The sequence below is a fragment of the Maniola jurtina genome, chromosome 2 (assembly GCF_905333055.1).
Source record: "Maniola jurtina chromosome 2, ilManJurt1.1, whole genome shotgun sequence".
NCBI classification, from domain to species: domain Eukaryota; kingdom Metazoa; phylum Arthropoda; class Insecta; order Lepidoptera; family Nymphalidae; genus Maniola; species Maniola jurtina.
In genome coordinates, this window is record NC_060030.1 from 12,876,119 (window position 1) to 12,889,415 (window position 13,297).

The following is a 13,297-nucleotide window of genomic DNA, read 5'->3' on the forward strand; positions in this document are numbered from 1 at the left end:
TGCTAAAACTTTTAGTCTGTACGTAAAGTAAATTATTTTCTTTAATTTCCGCACGACATGAGACAAGTCAAGTGTCAATGTCATTAATACTTTTGATGTCACTGTCAAATTTTGAAGTTGAACGAAATCGAATCGACGCCGTTTTACTAGCCGCACTTTTTATTTATTTCTGGATTCTTAATTCTTAGTTCTAACATAAATATAACAATGTTATGCCGGTAAACAGCTACACTTCGATAATATTCAACTTACGAAAAAAAATACAAGTGTTACAATGACCACTGCTGTGACTCCGTAAGTGTTTAGTTTACTAACCTGTTACCGCCAAATAATTGTAAATATTCCATTAGAAATGGTATAATTCTTTATATTCTAGTTATTGGAAGAGGCTATGGCGCTGGGTATCATCACAAAGCCTTCCTAATGAGGAGTTAGCGGATGTTTTAGACAAAAATGTTGTGGAGGCGTTACGGCTAGGTCTCGCCAGCTATAAACCTCATAAACCAGAATTGTATGCACAGTTGCAAACGAAGTATCCTGATCAAGCAAAGCTGTTAAGCGTCGTGCAAACTTTACAGCAGTATTTAGTGAGTTGCCTATAGTACCAAAGTCTAAAATTCTAGTTAGGTACTTGCAAGCATATACAGCTTGTCGAACTGAACTTGTGCATTAGAATAATGAGCGGATCCTAGTCAAAATATCAGCAGTAACATTTGAAGCCTTGCCTATGTCTTATTGGCATAATATTGCTTTTCGTGTAGTTATAAAATAGATTTTCCATCTTAGTATTGTAACTTTTTGGACTAAGTACTATATTAATAACTTCTATTCATTATTTAATGTTACAGGATGTAGATTGTTTTCAAATATGGGAAATTATGAAGCACTATTTATGTGATATATCTTACGGCACACCTGCAAACGCTCTGAAAAATGTTGCATTTGTGGACACCAGACCAACATTCCTTTTGCCAAATGCTTGGAATTTCTACTATTCTGAAAGACTATTTCTCTTACACCTATTGCAGTATATCATTCAATTCAAGAATGATGAAAGTCATAAATATTTTAAAGAGTTTACTAAAATCATAGATAACATTGGAATACAGACCCTGAAAACATCATTAATAGCCCAATTTGAAAAGTTGATAATTGCAACACCCCCACCGAGAAAAATTCAAAGTGACTTTGGGATTGACTCAGTAAGGCAAGAATGGGCCGAGTCTAATTTAAAAGAGCAGTTGGCAATTCTACAAATACTTATGTTGATAGCCAATGAGTATACCTTCACTGAGTCTGAGTTCAGTGATTTGTTTAAGTTATTCAAAAAGCATTATTTTGGAAAGAATCAGGGTTACAGTGACTTTTTAGAGGAGCAACACAGAGAAGCATGTGTAAGAATCATGTATATGGAAGTTGGCCTGTTTACAGTAATTTTAGAAAGTGTTAAAATGTGAGTATTTAACAAATAAAACCAGTAAGAATAATAAAGAAAAAAAATTATAAAGCTTAGCGTCCATTAGATAGATAAATGAAACATCTATTTCTGTGTCAAGTTAATTTAAATTTATTTTGAACATAAATTAAATGTCATTGTTACAGTCCGATGTTGCAAAATATTAGTTTGTACTGGTCAACTAAGGATTAAATACAAAAGCCTGGCTGAGATCTGTCTATATGCAGTCATACACCTTGTGTTCAGATTGTGCTACTTGTCCACACTATATTAATAATAAACTAATTTTACTGTACACAAAACTATACTGAACTTAATTTAATAAATTTAAGCCAAACTTATTAAATAAAGGACAGGAAATCCTTTATTATTAAGTTATAGTTTAACTAAATTAGTACCAATATAATAATATTAAGTTATTACCAACATATCTTTTAGCAAAAATGTCTCAGCCTGGATTGAAAAAACGAAAGAAATAGTGGAGACTGAACTAACCAAGTTAGAACCTCACGCAGAACACAGCCTTATGCTTATTGTATGGATGATGTTAACTTTGCAGGTATGTTTATTTGAAAATTAATAAATATATTTTATTACACTAATATTATAAAGGTGAAAGTTTGTGTGTATGTTTGTTACTCTTTCACACAAAAACTACGGATACTGGATTTTGGCTGAAATTTGGAATGGAGATAGATCAAACCCTGGATTAACACATAGGATAGTTTTTATCTCAGAAAATCAAAGAGTTCCCACAGGATTTCATGAACCAAGAAACAGTCAACTTGACAATACAGCATTGTAAAGTCAAAATCTCCTGAGGATGCTCCGGTGTCGGGGCAAAACGTGCGTCGAGAGTAGTGGAAAAGTCTTGTGTGGTGTTGCATGTGAATGGTGGTGGCAGTGCTTGCTTGGGAACTTGGCTTTATTGCTTGGTTGGGGAGGTAAGCGGTGCTTGGCTTGTAACTGCATGTTTGACCATACAGATTTTTTCTGTTGGCGGATTATAGCAAAATAATTTTTAACTGTTTCTTGCTAAACATGAACTTCCGCAAAGTAACGCCTGATTCTATCCAATATTTCATGAACCTATATCCACACAAACAAATTCGCCGGCATCAGCTACTTGTTTTACTAATGTGGTGGGCTCCCAGAGGATAGATCATTCCACAATCCACATATTATTGTACTAGTACTACCCATTCCTAGCTATAATTATATTTAAATTGAGGTCTGAGGGCAAAGAAGAATATTTCAAATGTAATTATTGTTACAGAGTGAATCACACGTAAGACTTTTTGAGAGCCAGTACCAGCAATATGGGGCAACTGCTTTGCGCATGAAAGTTTTTATGTTTATAGAGCAAATGCTGAATAGCTCAGTATATTCAGTAAGTATCTCCACTTATTTTAGCATGTGTATATTATTTTAGAATGTAATCAATTGATTGGTTCAATACTGAAATTGACACAATTGAATGGGGTAGAGCGGCAGATATTGGGAGAATTTTTGTATTACAAAAAAGGGCAATACGCGCAATTTATAACTTAAAACCACGCGATTCACTTCGAGAAAAATTTAAGGAAATAGGTATCCTTACCGTAGCCTCTCAATATATTTACAACAACATAATTTTTGTAAGACAAAATATTCTTAGTTACAAGAGAGTTGGCGATCTACACAACAGGCTGACTAGACACCGTAACAGGCTTGCGACTCCTACGCTCCGCCTCAGGAAGGTCCAAAAGTCATTTGTGGGAATGGGTATAATCTTTTATAACAAAATTCCTCAGCCAATTTTGGACTTGCCTTTACACAGGTTCAAAAAATCTATTAAAAATATGCTCCTGAGAAAAGCATATTATACTATCGAAGATTATGTAAATGATAAAAAAGCGTGGATTTGACCTGCAATTCGCTCCAGCAATGCGCAGGACTTCAATTGCTTTTATACATGGCATAATATTGTATATCAAATCTTTGAAAAGAGCAACCGCCGAGTTTCTTGCTGGTTCTTCTCGGTAGGAAAGGCATTCCGAACCAGTGGTAGATGCTTTTGACGATTCAAAAGAACTTGTAAAAGTCTAATTGAATAAAAATATTTTGAATTTGAATTTGAATTTGAATTTGATCACTGGATTACATCCATTACATTGTACCAAAGAAAATTAATGAATATAATGAGAGGTAAAAAATAGAAGTTTTATGTTTTTCGTAAGAATAAATGATTTTAGGCTGTGCCACCGGGTCTCTATTACTAAGCCTGCGCTGTTTGTCCATCTGTCTGTCTGTCAGCGGGCTGTATCTCGTGAACTGTAATAGGTAGAGAGTTGAAATTTTCACAGAATGTGTATTTCTATTGCCACTATAACAACCAATAATAAAAATTTCAAAATAATGCCATAATAATTAAAAAGTTTATTTCTTGTACAATGGTACAAAACCCTTCGTGTGCGAGCCAGACGCGCCATTAACCGATTTTTATTTTTATTTCAAAGAAGATGCTCTAAAGCATGTTTGTTTACAGGATGATTCAAAATGTGCACTCATAATGCGCCTAAGGGTGTTCCGACTTTTGAATGAACTGTGTGACAGATTCGATGGAGACGGCACCATGAGCCATCAGGCAGGCATCATGACATTGTGTGCTGATCTCCTCAAAACACCTGCTATAGCCAAGCAGTTCTGGTCCCTTCATCAAAGGGAGGAGCAATTTGGTGTAGTGTCTCTTTGGCACACAGCTTTGGAGTACTTTCCTTACAATTTTAGTTCTCTGTCAATCTTGTCCGCGGGATTGGCTAAAGCTGGGAAAGACAGTGTGAGAAACGTAAGTACTTATTTACGTTTTATACGTAAGTAATAAGTAGACTTGCAACGAATAGTATATTCGGCAGTATACCGAATACCGAATATTCGGCGAGGCCCCTGACCGAATAGCCGAACTTAAATGATTATAACAGAAATGAAAATATGAATATATACGTAATCAATCGATTTTAATTTTTCATTTTACCAATTATTTCTCTATGACAAAATATATTATTTAAGTATTCGGTATTCGGCCGAATAATACGTAGATATTCGGTATTCGGCCGAATATAATAAAAGCAGCCGAATAGGCCGAATACCGAATAGTAACCGAATATTCGTTGCAAGTCTAGTAATAAGCTTATTTCCCAAAAGAAATATCTAAATACCTCCAAGGTAAGAGTGAATATGCATCTTCTAAGCGAGCATGCTCCAAACCTCATCATTGCTTTTTATGAAACTCGATTGTTGTTAAGTGCTAGCGTATCTTGTAATTAATTTTTAATTAAGAAAAATACATGCTACGATACAGAATCACAGGTTTTTTTGATTTGGTGGGTTTTTAAACTGGATAGATTTTTGCAGCACAACCTCATAATCTCATAATGCTGTTACATTTATTGTCTACTGGTTACTATTAGGTACATCGTATACTTTACTAAAGATCGGGGAAAAAGTAAAATTGTGATGACGTTATTCAATATATGTTATACATCTGTGCCACCCTCAAATTTTGGAGATCTCAGGAGAGCAGTAACTTTAAATTTAGTAGTGCATATCTTGCAGTTTTTTCACTTTTCCCATCTTAACGTTTTGCAGCTAGTCGCAGAACTGAAGAATCTGCCAGTCTACACAGAAATATACAATCCCAACTCAGTAGCTCTGATGGCAATACAATCAGACACTGCAGTCATAGGTCGCGAATACTATCCGCTAGGCGACCAATCATACCGAATCGAAGCAGGCTCCAATGCAACCATAATGGAAAGAAGAGAAGGAACAATGATACATTACCGTACACCATATTCTTATTGGACTATATTTAATAATGAGGTTGAAAAAGCCTTAGACCGCAAGCGAAACTATCAAAACGTTAACATGACTTTAGAGAAGGTCTATGAAGGAACTAAGATTTTAAAGGGTGTATTAAAAGGATTAGTAGAGGACAAGGAGATACCTAAAACTTTTGTGGCACCGAGTGAGGGGGTGTTCGATATTTTGGTGAGGTTTATGAGATCGGACGCAGCGCCCTTGCAGTTGCTGGTCGAATGTCTCAATGTATGCACGACAATAGTACCTGTTTTTCCTAAAGAGGTACATTTAAGGTAAGTGGTCTTTACTTATCCATATTTTGAGGTCATATGCTGATTTTTCGTTAAATTCTTCATTCATAAAGTTATTTAAAATCTCATAACGCCAATTTTAATAGTTCATAAGGCAACACCCTTTTCCTTACATAAAATTTTAAAAAGAATTATAGACAAATCTTGAAACATTATTCACTGACCTTTTGACTGGTTGATGTTAAACTAATTCTACCACTGCATACTATATAAATTAAAGTTAATCTTTTCATTAATAGCTTAAATATCGTGATATTCACTTGAGAGTTTGTGAAAAGAATGGCAAAGCACCATTCTTTTTACAAACTAATAGAACGAACTTTGACTTTGTGTAGACTTAAGACACTGTTAAAACGAGACAGCGTTATATCGCTGACATAAATCCATTTCGTTTTAACTGAATCTTAAGTCTGAGCAAAGTCAAAGTACGCTCTATAGACTGGCGATGGGTTCAGATACTCATAATGATGGTGAATATTCTAACAAAGCCAGCATTCCGTTTTATTTACTTAGCTTAATTATTCCAGGTTAATAAACACAGGTCTTCTCCCGCGTTTAGTAAACCACCAACTGACGCACGTGGAATATGCAAATGGGGTGTCCTTGGACTCCGCGGTTGTGGGCTCATATTTGGTCACCATCGAACAGCCTAATGGATCTTATGAGTTTTTGGGCGCCTATATTGATATGCTGTCTGCTTTTCATACGGTAAAGTTATAGATTTTATATAGGCGTTATAATTATCTGGCAATACAGACCTAGTAAATTTTTTTTTTTAATTCAATTAAACTTTTACAAGTACTTTTGAATCTGTATGTTAATATGTATAAAACATAGATAGTAATAAAAACTTTATTGCACATTAAATAATCAAGAAAAAACAAGGAAATGAAAAAAAAAATTGTATAGCACACACAAGAACATGACAACAGATACAATTTATTTTTTGTATCTGTTTGTCTGTGGTCCCTTATAGTAGAAAAGCGCTTTGCCATATAAAACGATATTAATATTTCAGGCATGTGATGACGATCGTATAATAACAGAGATCATACTTCCCGGTCTAGTTCTAATTGTGCATGAAGTGTTCCCAAATGTATGCGGTTGGCGTTACAGCAACACTAATGAAAGGAGGCAATTGATACAGCGATGTGCGAGATTCCTAACTCTTGTGCTGGAGCAGACAGGGACTAAGCCCAATCTTTTGCTCTTAAAGAAGACGTGTGTATACAGCCTTATGCATACAGAGAATGCTTTGGAATTAATGAAGATTATTTCTTTTGGTAAGCCATTGCAGATAACTCTCAAATATCAAAATTGTGCAATGCGAATTTTTGTTTCAAGCTTCGTAGTCATTATCAAAATTCCCTTGCTTTGTTGGCCCACCAATGTGGGACAAGGCAAGGCAAGTCAAGGTTTAGCCGTTACTTTTATTCATTACTGCACATATGATGGGAAAATTATTTTTTATAAATACATTTTTTTTTTTAAACTTACCTGTCACCATTAGACACCAATTCCAGTAAATAAATTAAAATCTAAGATAATTCAATATGTATCAATCGTCTGTTAGATGTGGCTAGCTTCTGACATTTATATTGTTTTTTCAAAAATTAAAAGCCCAGGTTTTTTTTTGTAAACAGGCAAAGAACAATTGAAATAAATTGCTACCATTGCTCCCTTTTCTTTACTTAATATGTACAAGTGCATTGGAGTTATTATTACTATAATAAATAATTAACTTTTTCAAGGTAACGACCGTCTAGAAAGACTAATTCAAGACGACACCAACTGGGTGTCAGGACCCTGTTATCAATACACGTTCACGCTACAGCGATGCCTTGCAATGGTGATGTTCGCACTTAGACAGAAATCGCTCATCGGTGAAAACACCGACGTGTCGCCGTTAGAGCAACTCATATTCGCGCAAAGCAAGCAGAAGGATGAACTGAAAGTGGTGCCCAAAGTTACGAGTTATATCAACCATGCGTTTAATAAGAGTATTTCTGTGCTTAGCTGTCGACTCTTGAAAAGGTTTGCGGATGTAAGTATTCTCAAGAAGATATACAACTAGCTTAATTTCTAAACTGAATAAGATGGATGGATGGATTGGAAGTGAATTTACTGCAGCTTTTTATCACATGAAAAGTATATGATGATTGACTGAAATCTGTCTATTCATTTTTGATTTGAGGTAAATGCTCATATTTTAGAAATCAGGATACAAAAAATTTGCAGATGACTTGGGCTCATTAAAGACGATCTTTTAGATAAAGGTAGGAGAAGTAATGTTTAGGAATGTTTTATATTTAAATACTTATATGTAATTACATTGACTTGGTTTACTTTACTCTTGTTACTGAAGTACAATTTAAGTAGCCAGCCGAATTTAAATATTAAAAGTAACTCAATAATTTTCAGGGTTTTCAAATGTCTCTGTTCGCGTCATTAGACATGACAGCGTATCAGGTGCGGGTCATGTTCCTAGACCGGTTGCGAGATCAACACGAAACTATTGAGCTAAAGATCGCGATACTAGAGTTCGTCACCACTTGTATCGGCAAACAACCCGGTCTCACTGAGGCGTTCTTTATGATGAACCACGAAAAAGTGAAGGAGGAAGAAAAGAGTAAAGAAAACGGCGAAGTTGTGAAGAAAGAAAAAGTGGAACCCGATGATAGTTTTGAGGGTATTTTGGGATATATGGCCGACTATCTCGGGACAGTGAAATCTGTAAGTATTATAGTCCATTCTCATGAGAAAACCCTGTTTTAAAACGCCCCAATGACTCTTTTCGATTGCGTCAATGTTGACAATATTAACTGTGGATAAATTACATGAATCTTTAAAATTGAGTGCACTATTATCTATTTTTATATCTTTTTGGGTTCTTTTCGTGTGAGATTCGGAACAAAAAAATATTATTTAATAATTTCTATCTTAGTTACCACGTAAATACTTGTTTCAGGATGCAAAACTACTCCACAGTCCTTTACTAGCATGTATCATGGCCCTATTCCACGCATTATGGAAAAACAACATGCAAATCCTCGTCAAAAAGTTACGAGAGCATCCCAAATTCTGGGAGCACATGACCAGCCCCCTGTTCAGTCAAATTCAACCCAAACTGAGAACTTACAGCCAAATATTCAACATCCTCGGTATCGAATTGTTTGTATCGAGAGGAAAGTTGGAACCAAATTTTCAGGAGATGTTAGAACTATTTTTCGATACAAACAAAAAGCACCTGGACACGTGGATAAACTACATATTCTCTTTTAAAGACAGAAACGACGAGGAGGAGCTAGTTGATAAAGTTCCGGTGTGGTTAGGCTTGCTTACTTCTTGGAAAGATTTTGTAACAATCTTTTGTAAATTTCTACCCATTAACCTGAACATTGCGCACAAAGCTAAGCTTGTAGCGCCATGCATGAATGCGTTACTAAATGAGCTGGATGATTTAAAGGATGGAAGACTCGTTGCAATTTTAGCCGAACTTTATGTCATTATGTTAGCGAATTGGAAGGACGATTGCTTCGATAACCGCAAAGAAAGCGCCAAACAAGTCGACACTTTACTAACCAATACAGCTATCGTTTACGAATGCTTATACCCAAGAGCGATACGGGCAATTCTTTCCATTGGCACGGTCGCAATCAGCACTTTGGATTATGAAATAAAAGCGAACAGTGTCACAGCTCAAAGTATAATACGCTCTGTGACTAATATCAACAGTTTGGAGCTTGAGAAACTGTTGGACGAAATCAGGGACGAGAAGAAATCTAGTAAAAAAACTGATGATCGTGGGGATATACCTCCGATAGTGTTATCGCTAGCGATGCTCGAACAGTGTTTGGAGTTATACGATGATCTCTTTTCGGGGCTTTCACAGTGGTTCCAGTCTACGAAATTCATAAACAAAATCTTGTGTTGCCTTCAAGCTAGCTTGCAGAATCGACAACACTACGACACGTCGTTAGCAGCTTTGCGGTGTTTAACGGCATATGCAAGAGGACCTTTTTCTAAAGACTTGCTAATGAGTGACGTGGACCAATTTCTTTGGCTGCAACTACTGCCACCGAAGTTTGAGATCAATTCCAATGGGAGTGCCAAAAATCCGTTGGCATGGAAACCTCAGGAATGGTGGCGCGTTTACGCGTTTAGTTTGGACTTTATTTCAATGATGGTAATGAAACATGGGCAGTTCTTCGTCGGCGATGCGATCACGTTTGTTGGGGTTCATTTAGAGCATTTGATAGAAGCAGTGTTGTTACCGCGTCAAGTGTATAGCATTGACGCGTTGAATCTCTGCGCTTCGACTTTGAACCTTGTAGTTCAGCTGGTAAAGTTCGAATCGCGCTGGCGGATGGAAAATATAAATTCTCTCGTTGGGATAATGGTAAGTACAAATTAATTTTATTAGATTTGATATGATACCTTGTGGGTTAGTTGTGAATTGTGATTTTTTTTTGGTTTTCCGGGATAAAAGTAGCCTGTGTGTTAAGTCAGGTTATAAGCTATCCCCATTCTTAGCCAAATCTGTTTAGTTATTGTAGGAAGGAGTAACTAACATTCAAAGTTTCACATTTATATTACAAATCTTTTTATTAGCATTAGGATTTTCTTAATTTTTTCTTGTAACCCCAGCGTAGCACGAGTGCTTGCCTGCACCAGTGTGTGATGCTAATACTGCGCGCACGCCGCTCGCCCGACCTCACGCCGCAAGCTGATGATATGGCGCTGGGCCCGGCGCCCACGCAACCGGCGATTCTGCACAGGTACATATTTTTCAGTTTAGCTACCACAATATTGATCTTCTTTTATATAAAATCGGTAAATAGGGATGATGACTACTAATCAAATCAGCGACTTTTTATTAAACGTCAAAACACTTGCGCTTGTATGAAATACACAGATGTGACGTCATAAACTTTAATATTGTGATGTAGATACTTACTCGTTTAAGGACTTAGGACTCGATCGATCGGTCGAAACGATCCTTCACACGGATCATATTATGATAAGTATAGCTCCACTGCCCATAAAATCTTTGATATGTTGAAGGGATTTAGATGACAACAATTATATTTACATAGTCATCATCCTAATTTACACATACTGATCAACTTATTCATACTCACTTACATTTCAGAATTCTGGAAATCCTGCACATGGCAACACTCTGCCTCCTCTCGTTCAGCCCAGACCTGCTGTCGTTACTAGCAGACCCTGGCTTAGACTTGGAACGATGGCAGCCAGTCGTGGAACTAACCTTTGGCGCGCCCAAGATTACTTACGAACAATTTCCACAGCTGACGTTCGGAACTATTCTTTCCGCGATTTGTTTGTTGACAAAGTCGTTGAATCATGTAAGTGATCAATTTGTTAGATATTGTTGTTTTTTTAAACAAGAAATATTGTTGTCTAATGTACCTTATTATTTTCTCCATACAATATTATTTGATTGATTGGTTGGATGCTAGGCATTTGTCCCACCGACAAAGAAGCTCCTGGCTATCAGCTATTTTCTTGCTCAAGAAACGTATAATCCATATATATGATGTGTCAAATAAATAGATAAGTATATTGATAGTTGATGTCTGACTGTGCACACTGCCGGCCAAAACTCTCTCTCCACTAGTTTGTCGCAGGAACAAGAGATATCAAAGAAAAACTTGTTTAGCGACGCTCTATTGGCGGTCAAAACACTCGCACAGTTTGCGCAGGGTATACATAAGTTAGCCTGCCAATCGGCACTTAGCCAGCGTGGTAGACCATGGCCAAAACCTTTTCTCGTTCTGAATAGAGACCTGTACTCAGTTACGAGCCGGCATTGCGCTGATCATGATTCATGAAGATTACGTTATTTGTTATTGGTACAGGCATATCATTCAGAAGAAGGCAGTGGTGGCGGCGGTCGCTCGCCGCGCGGTCGGCGTCGAGCATGCTCGTGCGGGAGCCCGGGCGGCCCGGTGGAAGCTCGACGCGCGGCTCGCAGCGAGTCCGCTGGCAGCATATCTTCCGCTGCTAGCGCCCTACCCGTGCCCAATGAGCGACTAGTAGCCGGCGCGCTTGAGGCTACCATCACGCTGCTAGCCTCACAGGTACGTAACTAGTAAAGATATAAACTCTAGATAGACCTTTACCTATCTCTGATATCCATAGCTATGCCCTTTGTACCATTGGTTGCCTGGATGAGATCGCTAAGTAGCGATAAGACCGCCGAAGGCCTGTTTATAATATGTAAGACTTAAAATCGATTACCAAAAATAAGCGAAGTTTTCAGGACATTTGAATGTGAAGAAGAAGAAAATTCATGCAAGATGGGCACTTCTTATTTTACTTGACTGTTAGTCCAGTCTGGTCATTTTGACCTTCCACCAAAAAACGCGTATATAAGTGTCGCTTCTCACGCCTAACGCCTGAATGAATTTGATCAGAATATTAATATCATCTTGTCCTTTTCAGGCTCTGCTGGCTGTCCGCGACCCGAACGTCTCGACGCGACACAAACAGCTCGTCCGCCGCGAACTGGCGTCCGAACTAACCGTGTACCACGACTTCGTGCGCAAACGCATCCTCTGCGCCGCGCACTCACGCCCGCACCTCATCCGCAACAAACTCGGCGCCTGGCCGTTGCCGCCCAACGAAGAAGAAGCCAAGAGAATAGAGATGGCAAGAAAAGAAAAGAACCCGTACATCTTAGAAGATGACGACAAAGCTTTACCACCTCCACCACCCCCTAAAAGGTTATCACACGATTCGATGCGTGAATTCGTTCTCCGCAAACATTATTTGGATAAATGCGCGCAAACACCTACAAAAGACCCACCCTCCCCCGTATCCCACTCCACCCCAACGTCCGACAAAAAGAAAGAAACTTCCAGAAGCTCAAAACGAGTCTCTTGGGCAGAAACAACTCGGGACAGCGATGAAGTTCTCGATAGTTCCTTTCAAGAAATAGAACCGGTGTACTCCAATTTAACTGATGTCCAAATCAATAATGATGAGGATTACTTTCATTTTATGTCTATTGTATTTCTTTACATATGCCAAACAGAATTGTGATTTTTATTTTTTGTAATCATTAATTATTTTATTATTGTACGAATTGAATAAATAATTTTTTTAATGTCACTTGTTTGCAATGAGAACTCCCGATTACAGTAAAAAAGTCTAAAACTGATGATAAGCATAGTGAGCTAATGAATTTTTGTAAGCTTGAAAATCATTTAAAAATGCTAAAACCGTTACTTTGCTGAAACGTGACGGTATAATGCGTACCTCAAAATTTACGCACTATAATATTATAAGTTACCCTCTTGGGATCCTTGGATGAATTAAACACAGAGGGCCTCACACATACCTATGGAAATCCAATATTGACGAAATAAACTAGACTGACAAATCTTGGATTTCTTCTGTTCTGGAACATTTGTCGAAAATCGAAATAATTATCAAAATCGTAATGTTACTTTTTATATATTTTCAAGTTTCCACGTTTTGTAAACACAAACACAGTGCAATTTAAAATTAGCGCCATTTTAGTTGATAATATAGCCTATGGATGGATAAGAGCTTAACGCGCATGTTTTTATTTTAATATAAAAAAAAATATTTTAATTAAAATTCTTTGAAGTACCTTATAATAATAGTTTAAATTACAAGATAATTATCATGATGATTAAAA

At 37.2% G+C, this 13,297-nt stretch overlaps 1 protein-coding gene across 1 annotated transcript; it reads left to right on the forward strand.

The window, feature by feature from the left end:
* Positions 1-127: 127 nt before the first annotated feature.
* Positions 128-12,739, forward strand: LOC123875148 (nucleoporin Nup188). Its single transcript, XM_045920834.1, has 16 exons — positions 128-294; positions 377-587; positions 849-1,453; positions 1,895-2,015; positions 2,733-2,846; positions 3,984-4,283; positions 5,084-5,589; positions 6,135-6,315; positions 6,626-6,890; positions 7,359-7,651; positions 8,029-8,340; positions 8,576-10,006; positions 10,255-10,385; positions 10,760-10,976; positions 11,490-11,711; positions 12,076-12,739. Exons 1-16 carry the CDS (start codon positions 275-277, stop codon positions 12,673-12,675), a joined length of 5,529 nt encoding a protein of 1,842 aa, XP_045776790.1. The 5' UTR covers positions 128-274; the 3' UTR covers positions 12,676-12,739.
* The last annotated feature ends 558 nt before the right edge of the window (positions 12,740-13,297 follow it).

Bases quoted from the DNA above. Each gene is read 5' to 3' on its own strand.
- LOC123875148 (XM_045920834.1), top strand. From the start codon at position 275: ATGACCACTGCTGTGACTCC. The intron at 2,016-2,732 runs GTATGTTTATTT...TTATTGTTACAG, and splicing joins GGATGATGTTAACTTTGCAG to AGTGAATCACACGTAAGACT. The intron at 6,891-7,358 runs GTAAGCCATTGC...AACTTTTTCAAG, and splicing joins AATGAAGATTATTTCTTTTG to GTAACGACCGTCTAGAAAGA.